We start from the raw sequence: 21,302 nt of genomic DNA on the forward strand, positions 1-21,302 counted from the left end.
AGCAGCTTCTCCAAGATTGCAGGCAGGAATCTCTCTCAGCCCTGTCTTGAAGAAGCCAAGGAGGGAACTTGGAATCTTCTGCTCTTCCCAGAGCAGCTCCATCCCCTGAGGGGAATATCTTACACTGCTCACACTTCTAGTCTCCCATTCATATGCAGCTGGGGCAGACCCTGCTTAGCTATAGGGACAGGCCCAGCCTGGCACTCCTAATCAGGAGGAAAGGGCAAGAGGAATTTGCCCCAAGGCATGTTTTGGGATATAAGTATCCCCACCTCCATGACCTAGTGTGTTCCTTTCATCTTGCCACCTGGGACTCCAATATGTGATCTTCATGCTTCCTTGTATGCTATACTAGGGATTCCACTGGGCATCCTTTTGCTCTCCTGCACTCTGAAAAGAGCTTGAAGTCACTACCAGCTTAGGCAATCTACCGCCCACCTGCCACTGCTACTGGGGGTGCTCAGTTCTTCATGCCATCACCCAGATTGGTCCTTTTGCTGATCTAGCCAGCTTGCCTCACACCCATAGGAAGCTAGACCCACGGAGAAACTGTTCTTGTGGGCACTTCTCCCTCTACTAATCTCCGCAACTCTCCTGCTTCCCTGCCACACTGAGGAGCAAGATTCTGCAGCCCAGACGCCCCTTAGTCCAGAGCAGGTGAAGGTGAATGTTTGCCCCACTCTTGCCCCCCCCCCATCTATCTCTTCCTTAAATCTAAGCTGCCCTCATCTCTCAAGCCTCTTTCTCTTGCCTGCCTGGGATCTCACACAATTAAATCTGAAACGCCTTATTGCAGTTGGTTTACTTAGAAACACATTTTTATTACACTTTAAGCTAAAATACCTCATAGTAGTAGATTGATCTAGAAATGTAGTTTTATTTGTTTTAATCACACAATTCTCTCTTCTGTATCCCCTCCTCCCTCAAATAAATATCCTCTTTTTATTTTGAAACTATATCCTGCCTCAGTCCAGTCATTTCTTGTGTCCAAATATTTGCACAAATTAAAACTGGTGGAACTGACCCCGCCCCCCTTAAGAGCTCTACAAAGCCCGGACATTGGGGTGCCGACCAAACACTCCAGGGCAGTTCCATTAACAACATTTGAGCTTATGGCAATTAATGGTCTTATCTTTGCACAGCATTTGCATTAAAAATGTGGTGCATGTCAATTTGCAACTGATGAACATATCGCATGTATTTTGTGCCGTATGAAATTATGAACCTCAAATGTAAATGTCTCCTTGGCACAATACCAGAGACAATTCTGAGTGTCACATATACTTGTTGCTTACAGAGCAGCTTTGGGAAGCCCTCTGAGCACTCAGGAACTAAAGTACGTTAACTAGCTTTCACACTGGCATCGAGCTCTTGGTAAAGGTAAAGTGTGCCGTCAATTTGACTTCGACTCCTGGCACCCACAGAGCCCCATGATTTTCTTTTGGTAGAATACAGGAGGGGTTTACCATTATTATTATTTATTTACACAGTCAGGCAGGTGTTATTGACTGGTTTGTTTTATCCAGACATCGAGTCCTTCCCAAGGACCTGGGATGGCTGAATTTTATTATCAATGTTGTTGCTGTTATAGATATCGTCGCAGAATATAGGCTGTTCCCAGTAAAGCTGCTTTTTGTAATTGACTGATGGTTATTAATTATTATTAATTATTATTATCTTGTTTACACAGTCAGACAGGTGTTATTGACTGGTTTGTTTTACCCAGACATCGAGTCCATACTTCAGTGAGTGGGAGAGAGTAGTACAGGCTGGGGGACAGTAATCTGCCCAAGGTTACCTGGTGAGTTAGTAGAGGTGACATTTGAATCTGAGACTTCACAGCTCAGTTTCCTTAGCGACACTATTATGCTGCACTAGTTCTCAAGTGTGACTTTACAGTTAAAAATGACAGTGATTCCTAAAGGTTTCAGACCAGTGCTTCTGAACCATTGCAAAAAACTCTGAGAACTCTTGTAGATCACATATACCCAATTAAAAGTCATTGGTATTAACAGAATAGTGCTAGTGTTGTGTTTTTGTTTTGTATTGTTGCCTTAATGTAGTTATGTCATTTCCATTGGCGGTAATAGCCCCGCTGGAATAAAGGCTCCTAGATTTTAGGAGTGATTGCTGCTAGCAATATGACAGCAGATTTGCCCTGCAAAAGAGGGAATAATTTGTGGTGTGGAAAGGGAACCCTGTCTGAATTGGCACAGATTCCTGCTTTCAACCAGAGGCCCCAATAATGACAATACTACTCCTTTCCCCCACAGTAGTGCTGCCTTGTGCAGAGGAGGCACTCCCAGGCCGAAGTCCAGAGCCTCTACATCTCCTGGGGGCCCACAAATCCTCTTTAGTCTGTCCCAGGTGGTGTGGCCATGCGTGCCATTCTGCTGGCCTGTGCTGCACCAGGAAATGTTTCTGCTAATGCACCCCCAGCACAGTATCTCCAGTGACTGTTGCTGGTGACTGTCTTATGTATCTTTTTAGATTGTGAGCCCTTTGGGGACAGGGATCCATCTTGTTTATTTGTTATTTCTCTGTGTAAACCACCCTAAGTCATTTTTGGAAGGGCAGTATAGAAATCTAATGATGATAAATATATATTTGCATAAATATAGCCATTTTATATTCTTACATTCGTGTGAGTTCAGTTGCTCTTTGTGCCCGCAAGTTATGTTAAAAATACTATGTATTTTACATTTGTTTCTGTTGCTGCTTCTATGTGTTTTACCCGCGTATAGTTTTTATGTTCGTATTTTATATATTTTAAATCAGATTTGTTTCATATTTTTAGCTTAATATTTTTAATTGTCATTTTTATTGTATGTTTTTTAGCTTTGTAAATTGCCTTGGGATTGTTCTTAATGAAAGGCGGTGTATAAATTTAACAATTTAAAATGAATGAATGAATGAATAAATAAATAAATAAAATGTGTGTGTCATCGTGTGTGTAGGGGGATGATGCTTAACTTGCAGGGGAGGTGGGCTCCAGCGGGGGGCAGGAGGCTCCAAAGGCCCTTAGGTCCAGGCTCCAAAATTACCTAGGTGCACCTCTGGCCTTGTACTCTGATTAGCAAGAACTACTGTAGCTTTCTCCTTTTTCCATTGATCAGGTTACAAGGGGGAATCTCCTTCTACCATTTCATTTCATGCTTCAGTACCTGATAAAATCAGGGTCTCATGTTTGATATAATGTCCTGGTGTTTACTTCCTCTGCAATAAAACATTGCATACTGTCTATGAAGTCAGCTAGCAACAGGAACCAAACATTAGGGGTGTGCAATTCGGGATTTCGGGTGATTCGGCTCAGACCCGAACCGAATCACCCCTGTTCTGTTTTGTGCCCGAATCTGGGTCACCCGAATCACCCTTGATTCGGTTCAGATTCGGATTTAATCCGAATCTGAATCGATTCGGGGGGGGTAAAAAGGGGCCCAGGGGCAAAATTTTGGGGTGGGGTGGTAGTGCCCAATGGGTAGAGTCTACCACCCCAATTTCAGGGGGATTGGGCAAAATCCTGATTTTTGGTGAATTTTTAAAGTTTTAGTGACTTTGGGGCACTTCGGGGGCATAGCATGGGATCTGGGCAAAAGGAGTGGGGTGGGGTGGTAGTGCCTAATGGGTGCAGGCTACCACCCCAATTTCAGGGGGATTGGGCAAAGGGCTGATTTTTGGTAAATTTCTGAAAATTTCATGTCTTTGGGGCAGATTGGGGCAGAAAGTGGGACCTGGGGCAGAATAGTGGGGTGGGGTGGTAGTGCCTAGTGGGTGGAGGCTACCACCCCAATTTCAGGGGGTTTGGACAAAGGGCTGATATTTTGAGAATTTTTGAAGTTTTAGTGACTTTGGGGCAGTTTGGGGGCAGAAAGTGGATCTGCCCCAAAATCGTGGGGTGGGGTGGTAGTGCCTAATGGGTGGAGGCTACCACCCCATTTTCAGGGGGATTGGGCAGAGGGCTGATTTTTTGAGAATTTTTGAAGTTTGGGTGTCTTTGGGGCAGATTGGGGGCAGAAAGTGGATCTGCCCCAAAGGAGTGGGGTGGGCTGGTAGATAGTGCCTAATGGGTGGAGGCTACCACCCATCCCCAATTTAAGAGTGATTGGGCAGAGGGGTGAATTTTGATGAATTTATTTGTATGAGGTTTGTCTTCATAAGGTGAAGTGTGCTAAATTGATTACTTCCTCATATTATTCATAGTAAAGGAAAGTGTGAAAAAGTGAAAGTGGGGTCATGAGAGTTGTTTAATTGAAAAATAGCTCATTTGCTATGATAGAATGAGAATTCACACCTCAGAAGTTTTTTCTGAGGTGTGAATTCTCATTCTATCATAGCAAATGAGCTATTTTTCAATTAAACAACTCTCATGACCCCACTTTCACTTTTTCACACTTTCCTTTACTATGAATAATATGAGGAAGTAATCAATTTAGCACACTTCACCTTATGAAGACAAACCTCATACAAATAAATTCATCAAAATTCACCCCTCTGCCCAATCACTCTTAAATTGGGGATGGGTGGTAGCCTCCACCCATTAGGCACTATCTACCAGCCCACCCCACTCCTTTGGGGCAGATCCACTTTCTGCCCCCAATCTGCCCCAAAGACACCCAAACTTCAAAAATTCTCAAAAAATCAGCCCTCTGCCCAATCCCCCTGAAATTGGGGTGGTAGCCTCCACCCATTAGGCACTACCACCCCACCCCACGATTTTGGGGCAGATCCACTTTCTGTCCCCAAACTGCCCCAAAGTCACTAAAACTTCAAAAATTCTCAAAATATCAGCCCTTTGTCCAAACCCCCTGAAATTGGGGTGGTAGCCTCCACCCACTAGGCACTACCACCCCACCCCACTATTCTGCCCCAGGTCCCACTTTCTGCCCCAATCTGCCCCAAAGACATGAAATTTTCAGAAATTTACCAAAAATCAGCCCTTTGCCCAATCCCCCTGAAATTGGGGTGGTAGCCTGCACCCATTAGGCACTACCACCCCACCCCACTCCTTTTGCCCAGATCCCATGCTATGCCCCCGAAGTGCCCCAAAGTCACTAAAACTTTAAAAAATCGCCAAAAATCAACCGTGAACCGAATCACCCAAATTTTTCATGCCCGAAATTCAGGTGATTTGGCTCGTGCCCGAAAAATATCGGGGGACATCGGGGGTGATTCGGTTCGGCCCCGAATCACCCGAAATTGTTCGTTTTGGGCACAGATCGTTCTGTGCCCGAAATTTTTTGCACATCCCTACCAAACATGATTTGAAAAGTCAAAGAGAATTGGGTCATACCTATGCAGCCGTAAACTAGTTTTAAATGTAATTTTCTCTTTCCTGGGAACTGTGATTGTAAGTGGGACAAGCAGAGGCGTATCTAGGGAAAATAGTGCCCAGGGCAAGCACTGAAATTGCGCCCCCTGTCCAAACATCTGACACCCATCTTTCAGATAACGTTACCATAATATCAGCTGAAAAATACAAGTCAAGCTCGTTAATCTTTTAATATTTCAAAAACTATTTAGCAGTGGACGTAGCCAGACCAAAAAATGCTGGAAAACTACAAATTTCAGTATGCTGAGGCTCATGAAATACCCAAATACTATGTGGAGTTGTTCTTGGAAAACTAAACAGAAGTGCCTGTCTAATTCTCTACTATGTATTGTAGCATCACTATTACGTAAGTTTTAAAAATAAATGGAGAATTTGGCTTTTCCCAGATACTCTGAAAATAATTAAAGGATATGAAGAGTAAACTGTGTCACTGCTTGGAATATATTCTAATCTTTCAGAAAGACAGTTAAAATGAGAGAAAGAGAGCAAGAAACTCCCAATGGCCTTAATACTAAGGATTTCACACAGATTCAAAGACAAACTCTCCATTAAATAGCCATATTATTAAGGCATCACATTTAACTCACTTATCACAAGAAGCAAATGAATACAATCCTAGCTCATAAGCTTCAGCTCAGTATTCATAAGCCCTGATTCTCTGTACATAGTTCCAAACTAAATATGTGTACAGTGACTTATATTATATTAATTTATTTTTATTTTTTTACCTGTAGCCCCTTCAGGGGGCTTCCTAAAGGCTGTGGGGGGTGGGGTCTGCAAAGGTTCCCCCTCTCTGCGCTGGTCTCTTGGGCCTCACAGGGACCATTTGAGCATGCATCCTGGCCATTTTTAAAAATAATTTACAAAAAAAAAAAGGCCGCTAAAAACAAAATGGCTGCTGCGCATGCTCAAATGGCCTCTGCGAGGCCTGGCCTGGCCTAGGGCCTCACAGAGGCCATTTGAGCATGTGCCGTGGCCATTTTGTTTTCGGTGGCCATTTAAAAAAAATTTTAATTTTAGAAAATGGCCCCCCCCTTCAAGTGGCGCCCGGGGCATGTGCCCTGCCTGCCTCCCCCAGATATGCCCCTGGGGACAAGGGATCCCTAACATAATTCCAAACTACAGTTTCCAGGATTTCTATGACTACTAAACTGGCTTTGGTCCCAAATTGCTTCCTAGTCCTGAATCCTGGCTTGCTTGCTTGGCACAAACCCAGTATAAGTTTGTAGTGTAAATATGCCCTTAGATTAGTCTTTGACCAAGGCAAACCAACTCCTTTATTATTATAGACCACAGGGCTGTTCTCACGATCCAAATTAGCATGCGTTCTACTCAAGTTTGGGAACTCTTCATCCTACCTCATTAAGGAGCTGGGTGCAACTGCTGAGTAGGACCAAGCTAACTGCTGCTTAGCAGACTGTCACTTCCACCCCCTCATACTTACTTTTTACACACAATCACAAAATGGGAGTGCCAGTGCACACAGCTCCCAAACTTGGGTAGCATGCATCTCCTACCCTAATTAGGGTCATGAGAAAAGCCCTCATGTATACTTGAATGCATTTCCCTTCAGGACAGGACTGCAAGCTTAGGTTCCCTTATTTCAAAGTCAATGTGAGTCTGTGAGTTATTATTACTAGCTCAAGCCTGCTCAGATCCCAAAAACTAGGTTGTAACATTGTGGTGATCAAAGTGCTGGATTGCATCTGCCTAATAAAAATGATTTTTTAAAAATGTTTTTAGGCAGATTTTTACTGCCTTATAAAAATGTACCAGCATGGGCCAGCATGTACATTCATGTTAATATTTAAACAAAGTCTGAGGAATAATTAAAGTAACTTTCACTCCACTACCCTTGCAGAACAGAAAGCAAAAGATAGCCATTTAAAAAACTGAGTGCACATCCTAGCCAGGGTAGGTCGCACATGTAAACACTACTACTACTACTACTACTACTACTACTACTACTACTACTACGAATATTTATATACCGCTGTTAAACAAAATTCTCAAAGCGGTTTACATAGAAAAATAAATAATACATAAATAAGATGGTTCCCTGTCCCCAAAGGGCTCACAATCTAAAAAGAAACATAAGGTAGACACCAGCAACAGCCACTGGAGGGATGCTGTGCTGGGGTTGGATAGGGCCAGTTGTTCTCCCCCTGCTAAATATAAGAGAATCACCACTTTAAAAGATGTCTCTTTGCTCAGTTAGCAGGGGTAAATAACAGATATGGAAATGCAGAAATGCTTTTAGTGGACCCAGCTGCTGCTTAGCAGATGATCACTTTCTCCCCCTCCCTATTTGCTTTTTATTTACAGTTACAGATTATCACAAAATAGGAGTGCGTTCCCCATTATTTGCAGCTGTGAAGGGCACCAAACAGTCTGTGACAGTTTGTGTTTGTTTACAAAACTAAATATTAATTTCATGAATTTTGAGGCAATATAAATATTGGGGGGGGGGTTATTACATTTAGATTTAAACAAATGTTTACATTCAAACAAATGTTTTCAGCTACCAACATCTGTTGTTTTTTTTTTTTAAGTACAGCAAAGTCATGATTTCCATATGTAAATTCTTAGATGTTTTCAAAAATAGGGCATGATACAGTCAAAGTAAACACATTTAAATTCTGCTTATTAAATGGAAGAGCAAAACACATGTTTAAATATCTCTTCTTGGAAGATTTTAATGTTTCCAAAATAATGTATTGTGCTCCAGAAGCCCAAGGCTACTTTTACCAGGTCAGTTTCCTTTTTGAGGAGATTGGACTGGAGACTTCTTGCATCTTTTGTGTAAACGTTACAGAATGTGCAGTTGTTGCAAGATGAAAAAGCAAGTGCCCACAGGCAGACTGAACTAGGATCACAGCAACATCAATCCTAAATAAGCTGCAAGATACTGAAAACTCCAGAAACAAACATGCCTGTCTAGGGATCTCTGAGCAACGATGGGAGCCAGCTCCAAATTCAGAAACTGATCTTGCAGTTCCCCATGCATCCACAACTCACTTTTGAGGCAAACTAGACACGACTTTAATAACATCACTCCCCCAGCATGCTTACTTTATAAAATTATTAATTTTTAATTGTATATTACAGTGTAGTTAAGACTGGCGCAGCGGGGAAATAACTTGCCTAGTGAGCCAGAGGTTGCCTGTTTGAACATCCCCACTGGTATGTTTCCCAGACTATGGGAAATGCCTATATTAGGCAGCAGCCATATAGGAAGATGCTGCACGGGAGATGGCAATGGTAAACCCCTCCTGTATTCTACCAAAGAAAACTTCTGTGGTCGCCAGGAGTCGAAACTGACTCGACAGCGCAACTTTACTTTAAGACTAGGAAGAAAGGGTGCAAGTTATCTCTACACATAAATAACAATCTCATATATAATATAAAAAAGTGAAAATAGCATTAACATGTCTAGCAAAGCATTATAACATATACTGTGCAAAAATACAGAATGCAAATATTGCTAGGGGAAGACCATCTGCATGCTTGCATGCAGAAGGTTGCAAGTTCCCTCCCTGACATCTCCAAGGTAGGGCTGAGAGGGGGCAGGGCTTCGTGTCATCAGATACAGGGGTGGGGCTTGGGGCACCGAGGACTATTTTGGCCAAGGGCACCAAAACCCCTTGATCCGGCCCTGTTGCTAACATTTAAGAAGCAACCTATCCAATTGATACTCCATTCTTTTATTATTATTATTATTATTATTATTATTATTATTATTATTATTAAATAAATCATCAGATGAAGGAGCTTCCCAAAATGTCATGTCAGGGGGGGAAACCTCTCTATTCATTTATGTATCTGTTCGTTCATTCATTCATCTGTTCTTTTCATTCATGTATCTGTTCTGCATGAAACTGTATGTTATGCATGAAGAGTGTCAGGGCTTGGCCATGAGTAGCAACTACTGGAAAGTAATGAGTCAGGACAGAAGCCGGAGATCAAGAATCAAGCCAGAAGTCAGGGCTGAGAAGCAATCAAGACTGAAGCTGGAAGTCAGGACTTAGGAATCAAGCCAGTAGTCAGGACTGAAACCAAAAGTCAAAATAAAGGAATCAGGATAAGGGTTTGGGGCGATGTTCAGATATACTAGCTAGCTACTAACTAAGCCAGCAAGCAAGCCAGGATTCAGGACTACGGAGCAGTTTGGGACCAAAGCCAGAACTGAAAAATCAAGCTAGGTGTCAGAATCAAGAAATCAAGACAGAAATACATCCACATCAGGAAGACCACTGTTGCTCAGACAAAACCGCAGATCAAACAGGACATTCTTTATAGCCCTTCCTGCCACAAGGCCATGGAGAGGCAGGGAAAGTGAGCATGTTTGACTCATATCATAGCCCACAGGAGGTCTACAGAAATTCATTTCAGACACCCATAAACAAAGAAACAGACTATTTATTGTCCACATACCCTGATGATAATGTAATATGCCTGTCTGCCTTTTCATCTAATCTCTCCATCTTCAGCCCAATAGCCATCTGCCATACCCCTCCTCTGCCACTGCTGACATGCCTACCTTCTTGTCTGTCTGCCCAGCCAGCCAACCAATCTCCACCCCCCATGTTGTAGCCTCTGTCAGATTGACTTGGAGCAGGGCCTCCAAATACTCTAGCGCTTCCTGCAAAGAGGAATGGTCTCTATCTGCACCACCAGTTCCTAGGTAACAGGGACAATGCCTAGTTTATGACCTGAGGGAAAGCGATCTTGTGAGAGTGTTTGGCTTTCTGATTGTTTAAAAAAAAGAGGAAAGAGAAAGAAGGCTCATGGCTGGTCTGGGTAAAGTTAGGTTGGATTCTCAGGACATCGGGCCAGTCTTTGGTTCCATCATGTGTGAGAGAAACGAGAGTAGGTGCCTTGTCCCTGTAAGTCACTTCCTTTTCTGGCTGCCCCTGCACACCATTCCTGATAGATTTTCTGCTCTGCCTTTAAAACCTTCTTTACTGATGATGGGAGAGGGATGGGATTCCAGTTGATTCAGTTTGCCTCCATTTTGAAGCCTACTCTGGGAAGAGGAGGAGCAGACCTGAGAAGGTAGTGAGCTTTTCTAAAAAAAATCTCCCCACCCTTCACACAATCAGGAGGAGGGGAAGATTTCGACAAGCTCATATCTCCTTAGGGGAGAAGTCCCAGTGTGTCTGTCTCTGTGTCTGTATTTGGGGTTTGTTTTGTTTTGTTTTGTTTTGTTTTGTTTTGCCAGGGCTTGTTTTGTAGCTGTGTGGCTTTCAGTTTCAGTTTCTCTTTTGCCTGGAGGAAGACAGTGGGAGGATCTGGCTAGGGTTGAGGTGAGTCACACCTGGTGAGAGAGGCCACATTCCAGTTGAGCCTGTTTTTCTCAGTTTGCAACCTACTCACTATAAGAGGAGGAGATCAGAGAGATTAGCAACCAGAGCTTAGTGAACAGGAATTACAAACAGGTATCATAGCAGTTTTGCATGGAGTTTAGTGGGGAAGTATGTGGGAGAGCTTGAAAGCAGCCCCTCTCAATCACGGAGCCCAATTGGAAGAGATGGTAAGTACTACCTCCTCTTTTACATCTCAGGAAAGAAATTTAAAACTGTTGAATAGTTGACAGCTTCAGCTAATACATAACTTTCAAGTAAACAATCTTCAAATAGTCTAATAAGTCAACAAAACTAGTCATGAAGGTAGAAAGCCAGCAGAGGAGGGGGTGCTTCCCAGTGTATTGCACAGAGTGTTGCATGTATTGATGCATGTGTTCTGCTCAATGGGCAAAAGTCGTGGGTGTGTGCTCGATACAAGGAGCTTCTGGCTCTCAGGGAACCAGTTCATTCCCTCAAGCCAAGGTGGTTGATCTGGAAAAGCTCAGCGAGTCAGAGAAGTACATGGATGAGACCTTAAGGGATAGAGGCATCCCACTCCCACACTGATGGCTCCTCTGCTGTCATGGAGAATGACGGTCTTGAGAAGGAGGACATCATTCCAAGGAAGAGGGGAACACTTCCTTCGAAGGGACCCCTTTTGTGGATGATGAGTGCATATCCTCTCACACAGGGGATACTCCTCCAGGGGGTGGGGGCCAATCATTAGGGGTATAGACAGATGGGTGTGTGACCTGTGTGTAGACCGTGACTTGCCTGCCTGGTGCAAAGGTTGCGATGTTGGGAAATGTAGTTGGGAGGTCCTGAAAGCAAATGTAGGGCTGCTAGGTAGCATATTGAAGTCCAGGACCCCCAAAGTAGCATTCTCAGAAATGTTACCTGTTCTACATGCAGGGCTAGCGAGACAGGTGGAGTGAAGGGTCTCAATGTGTGGATGAGGTGGTTGTGCTGAGAGGAGGAGCGTAGAATTATTAAGCACTGGGATACATTTTGGGACAAGACGAGGCTGTAAAAAAGGGACGGGCTCTGCTTGAACTAAGATGGAACCAGACTGCTGGCGCTTAAAATAAAAAAGGCCGCAAGTCAGCTTTAAAAATGACATCTGGGGGATAGCCGACAGGAGCTGGGTAGTAAATGGTTCGGCAAATGCTGTTGCAATTTGTTTAGCAAAGCACCAAGAGGAAGCTGCCCACTCTAGTTACGAAGTAGTGGAGAGCCTTATTGTTGCAGTTAGTCAAGAACAAGCATGGAGATTGTAGTGCAGTGTAAAGTAAAAAAGATTTATTAGCTTAAGTACATTTGAGATAGGAAAGATCTATCCTAACTATGAGCTACATAATGAATAGGAGTGGAGAGAGAGTGATGCTCCCATCTGCTCTACAAGGAGAAAGGAAGTAGAACTGACTTGCTACAGGAAATACCTGAGGAGTCAAGGCAGGGGTCATAGAGTAGAGGAAAAGCAGGGACAGGTAAGGGGACCTCCACTAACTACCCCTACTCCCAATGCCCCTAGTGGTCATTAGATAGTTGGTACAAAAGATCGATGCACTGGAACTCCATCTCCAACAAATGCCATCCCTTAAGGTATGAGGGTGTAAATGCTTCAGTAAAACAGAACGGAATGGAGTAGAACCAGGTAAAGAGAAGATAGAAGGATGTGCTAGCTGGTCAAAGAGATAAAGTGGCCAAAAGAAAGATAGCATACACCAGGTAAGAGATTCAGTATATAGGTGCTTGTATGCCAATGCCAGAAGCCTCCAAGCCAAGATGGGCTTGCTGGAGTGCTTGGTTGCTAATGAAAACATAGATGTAATGGGCATAACAGAAACCTGGTGGAACAGTGAGAACCATGGGACACTGTTATTCCTGGATATAAACTCTATAGAAAGGACAGGGAGGGGAGGACTGGGCGTGAAGGAGCACTCTGTGTTAAAGAAGGGATAGAATCTAACAAGCTAGAAAACATAGGAGGACTGGAGTCGTCCATAGAAACACTTTAGGTGATAAACAAAGCCTGAAAAAACCCCATATTACTAAGAACGTGCTATTGCCCTCCTGATCAAAATGCTGAAAGTGACTGGGAGTTGCAGAAGAAAATAAGGCGGGCGTCAAAAAAAGAGACAGAGCTGTAATAATGGGTGACTTCAATTACCCACAGATAGACTGGGTAAATTCACATTCAGGTAATGACAAAGAGGCCAAATTTCTAGATATTCTGAAAGACTGTGCCCTAGAACAATTGGCCACAGACCCAACCAGAGAGAAGGCAGCCTTGGACTTAATCTTGAGTGGTGCCCAGGACCTGGTGTGAGTTGTCAGTGTGGTGGAACCTTTAGGGAACAGTGACCATAGTATGATCAGATTCAGCATATATGCAAGGAGAGAATCGCCAAGGAAGTCTTAACACAAACACTTTGAACTTCAGAAGAGGAAAATTCTCTAAAATGAGATTGGTGAAAAGAAAACTGAAAGAGGAAATCAGGAGAGTCATTTCTCTCCAGAATGGAACATAGGAACATAGGAAGCTGCCTTGTACCAAGTCAGACCATCAGTCCATCTAGCTCAGTATTGTCTACACAGACTTGCAGCAGCCTCTCCAAGGTTGCAGACAGGAGTCTCTCTCAGCCTTCTCTTGGAGATGCCAGGAAGGGAACTTGGAACCTTCTGCATGCAAGCATGTAGATGCTCTTCCTGGAGCAGCCCCATCCATGGAATTTGTTTAAAACCACAATAATAGAAACTCAGTTAGAATGTGTACCAAAAAGGGGGAAAGGTACCACCAAGACCAGAAGGATGCCAGCACAGCTAACAAATAAAGTCAAGGAAGCTATAAAGGGGAAGAAGACTTGCTTCAGAAATTGGAAGGCTTGCCCCAAACACAAATTCTGGCAAGAGAAATGCAAGGTGACAATAAGGGAGGCGAAAAGATTGTTTGAGGAACATTTAGCTAAAAGCATCAAGGGGAATAACAAAAATTTCTTTAAATACATTAGAAGCAGGAAATCTGTCAGGGAGGTGGTTGGTCCGTTAGACAATGAGGGAGTGAAAGCAATTATTGAGGATATGGAGATTGCAGAGAAGCTAGATGAGTTATTTGCATCTGTTTTCATGGCAGAGGATACTGAGTATATATCTGTAACTGAACTGAGCTTCTCAGGAACAGAGGCTAAAGAACTGAGTCAGATAGAGGTTATGAGTCAGATAGACAGTTCTAAACTGTCTGGAAAAACTGAAAAATAGCAAATCGCCAGGGCCAGATGGCATCCATCCAAGAGTCCTCAAAGAACTCAAATGTGAAACTGACAACCTCATTGCTAAGATATATAACTTATCCCTGCAATCAGGTTCTGTATCAGAGGACTAGAAAGTAGCCAATGTAACATTGATCTTCAAAAAGGGATCCGTGCGGGATCCAGGAAATTATAGGCCAGTTAGCTTAACAACTATTCTGAGCAAATTGATGGAAAGCATTCTCAATAATAAAACTGTTAAGCATACAGAAGAACAGGACCTGATGAAGGAGAACCAGCATAGTTTCTGCAAAGATAAATATTGCCTCACCAATCTTTTGGAGTTCTTTGAGAGTGTCAACAGGCATGTGGCTAAAGTTGATCCAGTTGGCATAGTTTTCTTTGACTTTCAAAAAGCTTTCAACGAAGTTCCTCTTCAAATACTCTTGAAAAACTTAGCAGTCATGGGATAAGGGGACAAGTTCATGTGTAGATTGGTAACTGGTTGAAGGACAGGAAACAGGGTAGGCATAAGTGGACAGTTCTCTAAATGGAGGGACTCTAAATGGTGGAAGGTAAGAAATGGGGTCCCCCAGGGATCTGTACTGGGATTAGTGCTTTTTAATTTATTCATAAATGATCTAGAAGTTGGGGTAAGCGGTGAAGTGGCCAAATTTGCAGAAGACACCAAACTATTTAGGAAAGTGAAATCCAAAAGAGACTGTGAGGAGCTCCAAAAGGATCGCTCCAAACTGGGTGAGTGGGCAACAAAATGGCAAATGCAGTTCAGTGTTTGCAAGTGCAAAGTGATGCATATTGGGGCAATAAAACCCAACTTCACATATACATTGATGGAAACTGAGCTGTTGGTGACTGACCAGGAGAGGGATCTCAGGGTCATGGTGGACAGCTTGCTGAAAGTTTCAACTCAATGTGCGCTAGCTATGAAAAAGGCCAATTCCATGCTTGGAACTATTAGGTCGGTGTTGACTCCTAGCAACCACAAAGCCCTTTGGTTGTCTTTGGTAGAATACAGGAGGGGTTTACCATTGCCTCCTCCCACACAGTTTGAGATGATGCCTTTCAGCATCTTCCTATATCGCTGCTGCCCAATATAGGTGTTTCCCATAGTCTGGGAAACATATTGGTGAAAAGAAAACTGAAAGAGGAAATCAGGAGAGTCATTTCTCTCCAGAATGGAACATAGGAACATAGGAAGCTGCCTTGTACCAAGTCAGACCATCAGTCCATCTAGCTCAGTATTGTCTACACAGACTTGCAGCAGCCTCTCCAAGGTTGCAGACAGGAGTCTCTCTCAGCCTTCTCTTGGAGATGCCAGGAAGGGAACCTGGAACCTTCTGCATGCAAGCATGTAGATGCTCTTCCTGGAGCAGCCCCATCCATGGAATTTGTTTAAAACCACAATAATAGAAACTCAGTTAGAATTTTCTTTCCCATAATCTGGGAAACATACCAGTGGGAATTCAAACAAGGCATTGGAAATGTGAACTGCACCCTGCTATCTGCGTAGGGACTGCGGTGCCATGAAGCAGGAAGTGTGGAAGCACACTTCCGAGATTTGTCCTAACCCCGTTGTAGCGACTAGTCTGGAAAGCGCCCAGGAGAGAGGACATATCCTCAACTCTTGCCTGTGGGCTTGCCAGAGGCATCCCGCTTTGTCTATAATAGATATGGCATGAAGATTTCTAGGCTTTAGAGTCAGCAACCCTGTGGGTCCCTGGCCAGCAGTTTCCAGCATTTCCCCTACCCACATTCTTCCTGTGAACAGTGCACAGTTTCAGCTCTACTTCCTGGTTCTGCCTCAGTCCCACGTTCACTTCGGGGCCTTTTTTCTTCAGTTCCATGTTTCCACCACCCATTGCTTCCTCAGGCCTTGCTTTTCAGGCCAACTACTTGGTCCTTCTTCCTTCAGCTCTTCTGTCTCCTGGCTGGCTCCCTCACATGCCACTCGCCTCTCCCCATCTTCCGAACAAATACTGTTGAGTTCTTGAGAGATCACACTCTGATTAGTCACTTCTCATTTCAAATAACTGCTGTTTTCTTCAGTCTTTAGTATCTTCCTACTCTTCTTGCAGACTCCTCCTTTTCAGCCACATGTCCTGATTCGATTGAACATATTCAGTCTCCTTGCTTCTGAGATCCCTGTCCTTTAGCTTCCCTTTCCCAGGACCCTCATTCCTTAGTCTGTTTGAAGTGAGTTTCTAATCTTGTTACCAAGAGTTACCATACTGATAACTTGTCCCTTCCTTACAAAATCTGAACTAGCACTGAACATTATGAACCAACACATTAACTCAGCCAATCAATATAACATGTTTAAACTGTACAAGTGTTGTTATTTATAGTTGTTTTATTTGATACTACCTTAAATGCAAGCCTGCGTGGATTCGATGGCAATGGGACTGAACTAGTAGGACACTCTGATATCCTCAATATATAACCAGCCTTTTGGCTTTAGAATGGTCCGGATTTAGACCTAGATCTTCTTTCTTGCATCCATGAGTTCTGTTTAGAACCTTAGCAGGTAGAATATGCTAAAGAAAGAGTGGTTGAATCAGTGAAGGCTGCTCTCTTGCATACAATGCACAAATGTTTCTGAGTGAAAGTCAACCCTCATTTCCTTTTCTTGCTCTTTTAATTCTAGAGGGAACCCAACCAGAGATGCATCGAAGCAACACATCCCTAATCCCACCAAGGAGCAGGTAGCAGGCACATCCTTCATACTAAGAGCTTCCTATTGTTTTGTCCCTTCCTTCCTTTCCCCAAAGCAGTCTAGAACTTACTATATGAGCTTTATGAGACTTCACTCATTTTTCTTTACCAAAATAAAAAAGGAAGAGCTACTATTCCCATTTTACAGCTGTTGATCAGAAACTGTGACAGTGACATATCCAAGACCATCTAGTGCAGCTGTGGCTTAAATAGATTTTGAATCCAAGTCTTAAATTTTCCCTAGCAACTCAACATTGTGACTGAGTGTGTGGAAAATGTGTTTGCCCAAGTACTGACAATTCTGAGTCTTTGATAATTGATCTATTATATACTAGGGCTGTGCACAGTTGCAAATTCTGGATTGGATCCAATCCAACCGTATCTTTTACATTTCTGTTCTTTAATAAACATTGTCTCTGTTTCTCAAAATTACCCATCTTGACTCCGTTGCTCCATTCCGGTACCCTAACTCTGATATTACCTTTACCTGTGGCCAGCTTTCTGCCCACCTTGTAAAACAACATGGTAGTATGCACATTTACAACCAATTTGAGCTGATTTCCCCACTTAAGACAAAGCAAATTTGAACTAATTTCCCCACTTAAGACAAAGCATAATCACAAAGCATAGTAACAATCAAACATCAGAGCAAATGTGCTCGTACAACATTCCACTTTAAACACCCTTATATCACCTAGAGCATTTCCAGGTGGGGCTTTTAGCTCGCTTCTCCTCTGGAATGGAGGGTGTACATTCACATATTGGCCAGATTTACTCCAAAGTCCCTGCAAGCTGTCAGGGAGCACTTCACACACGATACGGGGTTTTCATTGCCCATTAGAGCATAGCCCAATTTATATCTAGGGTTTAAAAACCAAATTCAAACTTGCAGTAAACTCGTGGTAAAGCCAGCTGTCTAGAAATGCTCCTAGTGGTTTCCCATAGGTGTTAAATATAATAACTATTATTGTTGTTGTTTGTTATGCCAAATACTAGAGGTGAAACAGTAGCCCACCAGCACCATCTTCTGATCTCCTCCAGCCAGACAGGAGCAGAATCCCTGCAAGTTTTAAGCAGCCCCTAAGTGTTAAGCTTACTGCTAAATGAGAAGTTTGTACAGGAGATAATTATGATACTCAAAAGCCATTCACAGGGCTCTAAGAATTCTGTGATAACATGCATTTCTGAGAAACTATATAAATTGTACCAGGCTTTCTGTGAAAGATACACTGCTACATGTGGATGTGGATGTGTGTGTATATGTGTATATGTGTGTGTGTGTGTGTATAATGTTTTATTACAATTTTATTATTAGTCAGTTTAAGAGCCCTTGTGACTGTAAAGCAGTCTGAAAGCCCTTGTGGCTGAAAAGCAGCCTAAGAATCTGAATCTCAATCAATAAAATAAAATAACATTCTGAAGATGTCTGTCGCTGCAAGTTGTCAAATGTGGCTCAGATGAGCATAATACTCAAAACCTAGCTTAGAATCTGCTACAGCCCTTCTGCCATTTAGACATTTGGATTCTGATTGCATTAGTCTTCCTCATCAAAATTCAAATAACACCCATATTTTACTTTAAAAACTAGTATTTGGCTCCCAAAATCGGAATTCAGTTTTGGCATTAGAATTAGCAGTGAAATGACAGATGTTATCTGTGTGGTCCATGTGAATCTGCTTTTGACGTCAACAGAGACCGCATAGCAGGCTTTTAATAATGGGCAGAGTATTTACACAGCCAGTGCAAAGGCATCAAATAATATAATGGGAGATGGGCATTCAGTTCTATGGTATTATTTAGTATGTGACTTAAAAACATTGTGTCCACAGAAGTCTTATTTGTAATATTCTGACTAACAAATTGGATTCTCAGATTGACAAAATGTTAGGGAACACTATTTTTTACCAGATTCTCTTTTATGATGCATGCATAACAAAGAACCCCAATTTTCTGAACTGACATCTTGAGAACTGGGGTGCAATCCCTGTCCCCTGGTTCTGTCACCCTGAGCTCTGGGCCCCCACACCTGAATCTGCTCCTGTTCGTAGCACCTGCACAGTCTTAGCAATATCCCTTCACCAGTGCCTCACCTTTTTACAGCCTGAATATTGGCACAGAACATCCCTGTTTGTACCACTCAGGTTGTATGACTAAACGATTGCTAAGGGGCAGGGCTGTCCTTAGGGCATGGCATGCAGAGTGACCCAGGTCCCGCTCTTTTAGCCCCCATTAGAATTAACTGGAAGGGGGCCCCGTACTGGCTGATTTGCCCTGGGCCCCACTCTCTGCCAGGGCTCTCTAAGGACAAGGGGTACAGGAAGGAAGCAACACAAAGGGGAGAAGGAAAACAAAACTGCCACATGAAAGTAAAAAGATGTTGGAACAGTTGTATGTTCTTGAATACCATTGATCTTTACAGTGAACATAGGAACAACATAGGAACATAGGAAGCTGCCATATACTGAATCAGACCATTGGTCTATCTAGGTCAGTATTTTCTTCACAGACTGGCAGCAGCTTCTCCAAGGTTGCAGGCAGGAATCTCTCTCAGCCCCCTCTTGGAGAAGCCAGGAAGGGAACTTGGATCCTTCTGCTCTTCCCAGAGCAGCTCCATCCCCTGAGGGGAATATCTTGCAGTGCTCACACTTCTAGTCTCCCATTCATATGCAACCAGGGTGGACCCTGCTTAGCTAAGGGGACAACTCATGCTTGCTACCACAAGACCAGCTCTCATCTCCTCAATGAATTTGATTAATTTGAATTAATCACATTATTAAACCCAATACAGACATAATGGCCTAGACCCAACTACTACTGCCCACTGGAAGAGTTTAATAAACATTCAAATCCAGCAACCACTTCTAAGGATGCTTCGTAAACAGAAAAAAAATGTTTAGGTTTAGGTGTGCTGATTCAGTACATCCACAAGTCACTTGGAGACTGCTCCGATTGCCTGTTCTCACATTAGAAAAAGCACAGGTACCCAGCTCCAAGATTGTCTGGAGTCTGTTGCCCCAAATCCTATACAATATTGTCCCACATTTTCCCCTGACAAACTCTGTGTATTTAGCACTGTATTGTGCTACCAGGCAGCAACGACTTCTGGTAATCTGTAAAAATCTGTACATTCTATAAAATGCTAAATTTGTAAGAATGCAACAGGTTGTTTCAACTCTATTTCTTTAGCCTGCATCATTTTTCCTGATCATGGGATTTGAGTTTCCCTTCAAACAGAATGCATGGGATTTGAGTGTTATGGGATTTGAGTGTGGAAACTGGAGACACATTTATATATGGTAATGTTCAATTCCTGGGTATAATTTTAGGACCTGCCCAGATGGCTTTCTTATGCTTGTCAATGTACTTTGCCAATCTTGGTGTCTTATATAAGTGGAAATTCCAAAGAAATGTGGATTGATATGTCTACTGCCTTAGCATTTACTCATTCCTGCCATTTTTCAGTCCAGTTTGTGCCCCTGGTCATTAAAATCCAAAGTGAAGATGGATCCCACATTTGGAAAGCAATTCGATTTTGACATCCCAGTGCTGATGTGGGAGCAACTCTTCACCCCGGAGGCATGGGACCGTCTGAAGGAACGCAATGTCCCCTACGGCTGGCATGGTTTGTCTTATGCAGGTAATGGCTTGGGATAGGACACTGAAGGGCTATAACTATAGAACTCTGTCTTACAGTGGGTGATGTTGGATGCATGATCTTTGATGTAATTATTTTAGCTCTAAGTCAGGCTCACGTGGTTCTGTTCCAAGAAGTGTGGGTGGCCAATATACACAAAATGGAAGGCTATTCTTGATGAGAGTAAAATAATTCTGAAATGAGAATTTGAGCCTATCAAGTGCCAGGGATTCCTTTCAGTCTGAGAATTATCAAGTTCATAATAACTGAGTATTACATATCTTCTACTGCTCGGCAAATATAAAAAAAGTACTCTGATTCATGTAAATCAGTATATAAACCTGAGATTTTATATGGGGCGGTATATAAATGTGACAAATAAATAAATAAAGCAAGGAAGGATACATATTTCAGTTGGGACTTGTGATTGGCTCAATCCATCCCTATTAAAGGACTTTGGTACAAGTAACTTGACATTTCCCTACCATTGTTGGTACTAGGTAAATTTCCCTACCATTTTTTAAAATGTTGATTTTATTGTTCTAACTAATCTGCCAGTTGCCCTTGAAATATTTATATGGAAAGATAGCATACAAATTTTTAAAATTAAAAAAAGCTGTCTAATCATATATTTTTGCATGGATGTCTGTATATTTATCAGTGGGTCACATTGTTATATCTGATAACACAGTAGGATTAAAAAACTTCCTCCTCTAAAGAAAACCCCTCTGCAGGAACGGGTAAGGCTCAGTCCAGGTCTCACACTCCTCTTTAATAGAGATGTGCAAATTGATTTGAGTTGAATGGATTCGAGTTTGAATAGGGCCATTTCAAATTATTTGAACTTGAATTGAATCACCCTTAGAACAAATGGCCTGATTCGATTTCAAATCAAATTGACCCTGATTCCAACTTGAATCAATCTGAGTGATTTGAGCACCATTTGGTCTCCATGTTTCCTCCTTTCTGATTGGCTTTCTGGCATTGGCTTCTAGTTGGCTTGAGATCTCCTT

The 21,302-nt window shown here is 42.7% G+C and overlaps 1 protein-coding gene across 5 annotated transcripts in view; it reads left to right on the forward strand.

The window, feature by feature from the left end:
* Positions 1-21,302, forward strand: part of ST6GALNAC2 (ST6 N-acetylgalactosaminide alpha-2,6-sialyltransferase 2) — a 64,846-nt gene that overhangs the window by 17,594 nt on the left and 25,950 nt on the right. For 3 of the 5 annotated variants that reach the window (XR_008316954.1, XR_008316955.1, XM_053299720.1), the window contains exons 2-3: positions 16,588-16,645; positions 20,118-20,292. Coding sequence is in view for 3 of the 5 variants with exons in the window: in XM_053299720.1 (XP_053155695.1) it covers positions 16,588-16,645; positions 20,118-20,292 (233 nt within the window). In the remaining 2 variants the exon portion in view is untranslated. The remainder of the gene's footprint in view (positions 1-16,587; positions 16,646-20,117; positions 20,293-21,302) is intronic. The other 2 variants (XM_053299723.1, XM_053299721.1) reach the window with 2 other exon arrangements.

This window comes from Hemicordylus capensis, chromosome 2, assembly GCF_027244095.1.
Source record: "Hemicordylus capensis ecotype Gifberg chromosome 2, rHemCap1.1.pri, whole genome shotgun sequence".
Lineage (NCBI taxonomy): Eukaryota > Metazoa > Chordata > Lepidosauria > Squamata > Cordylidae > Hemicordylus > Hemicordylus capensis.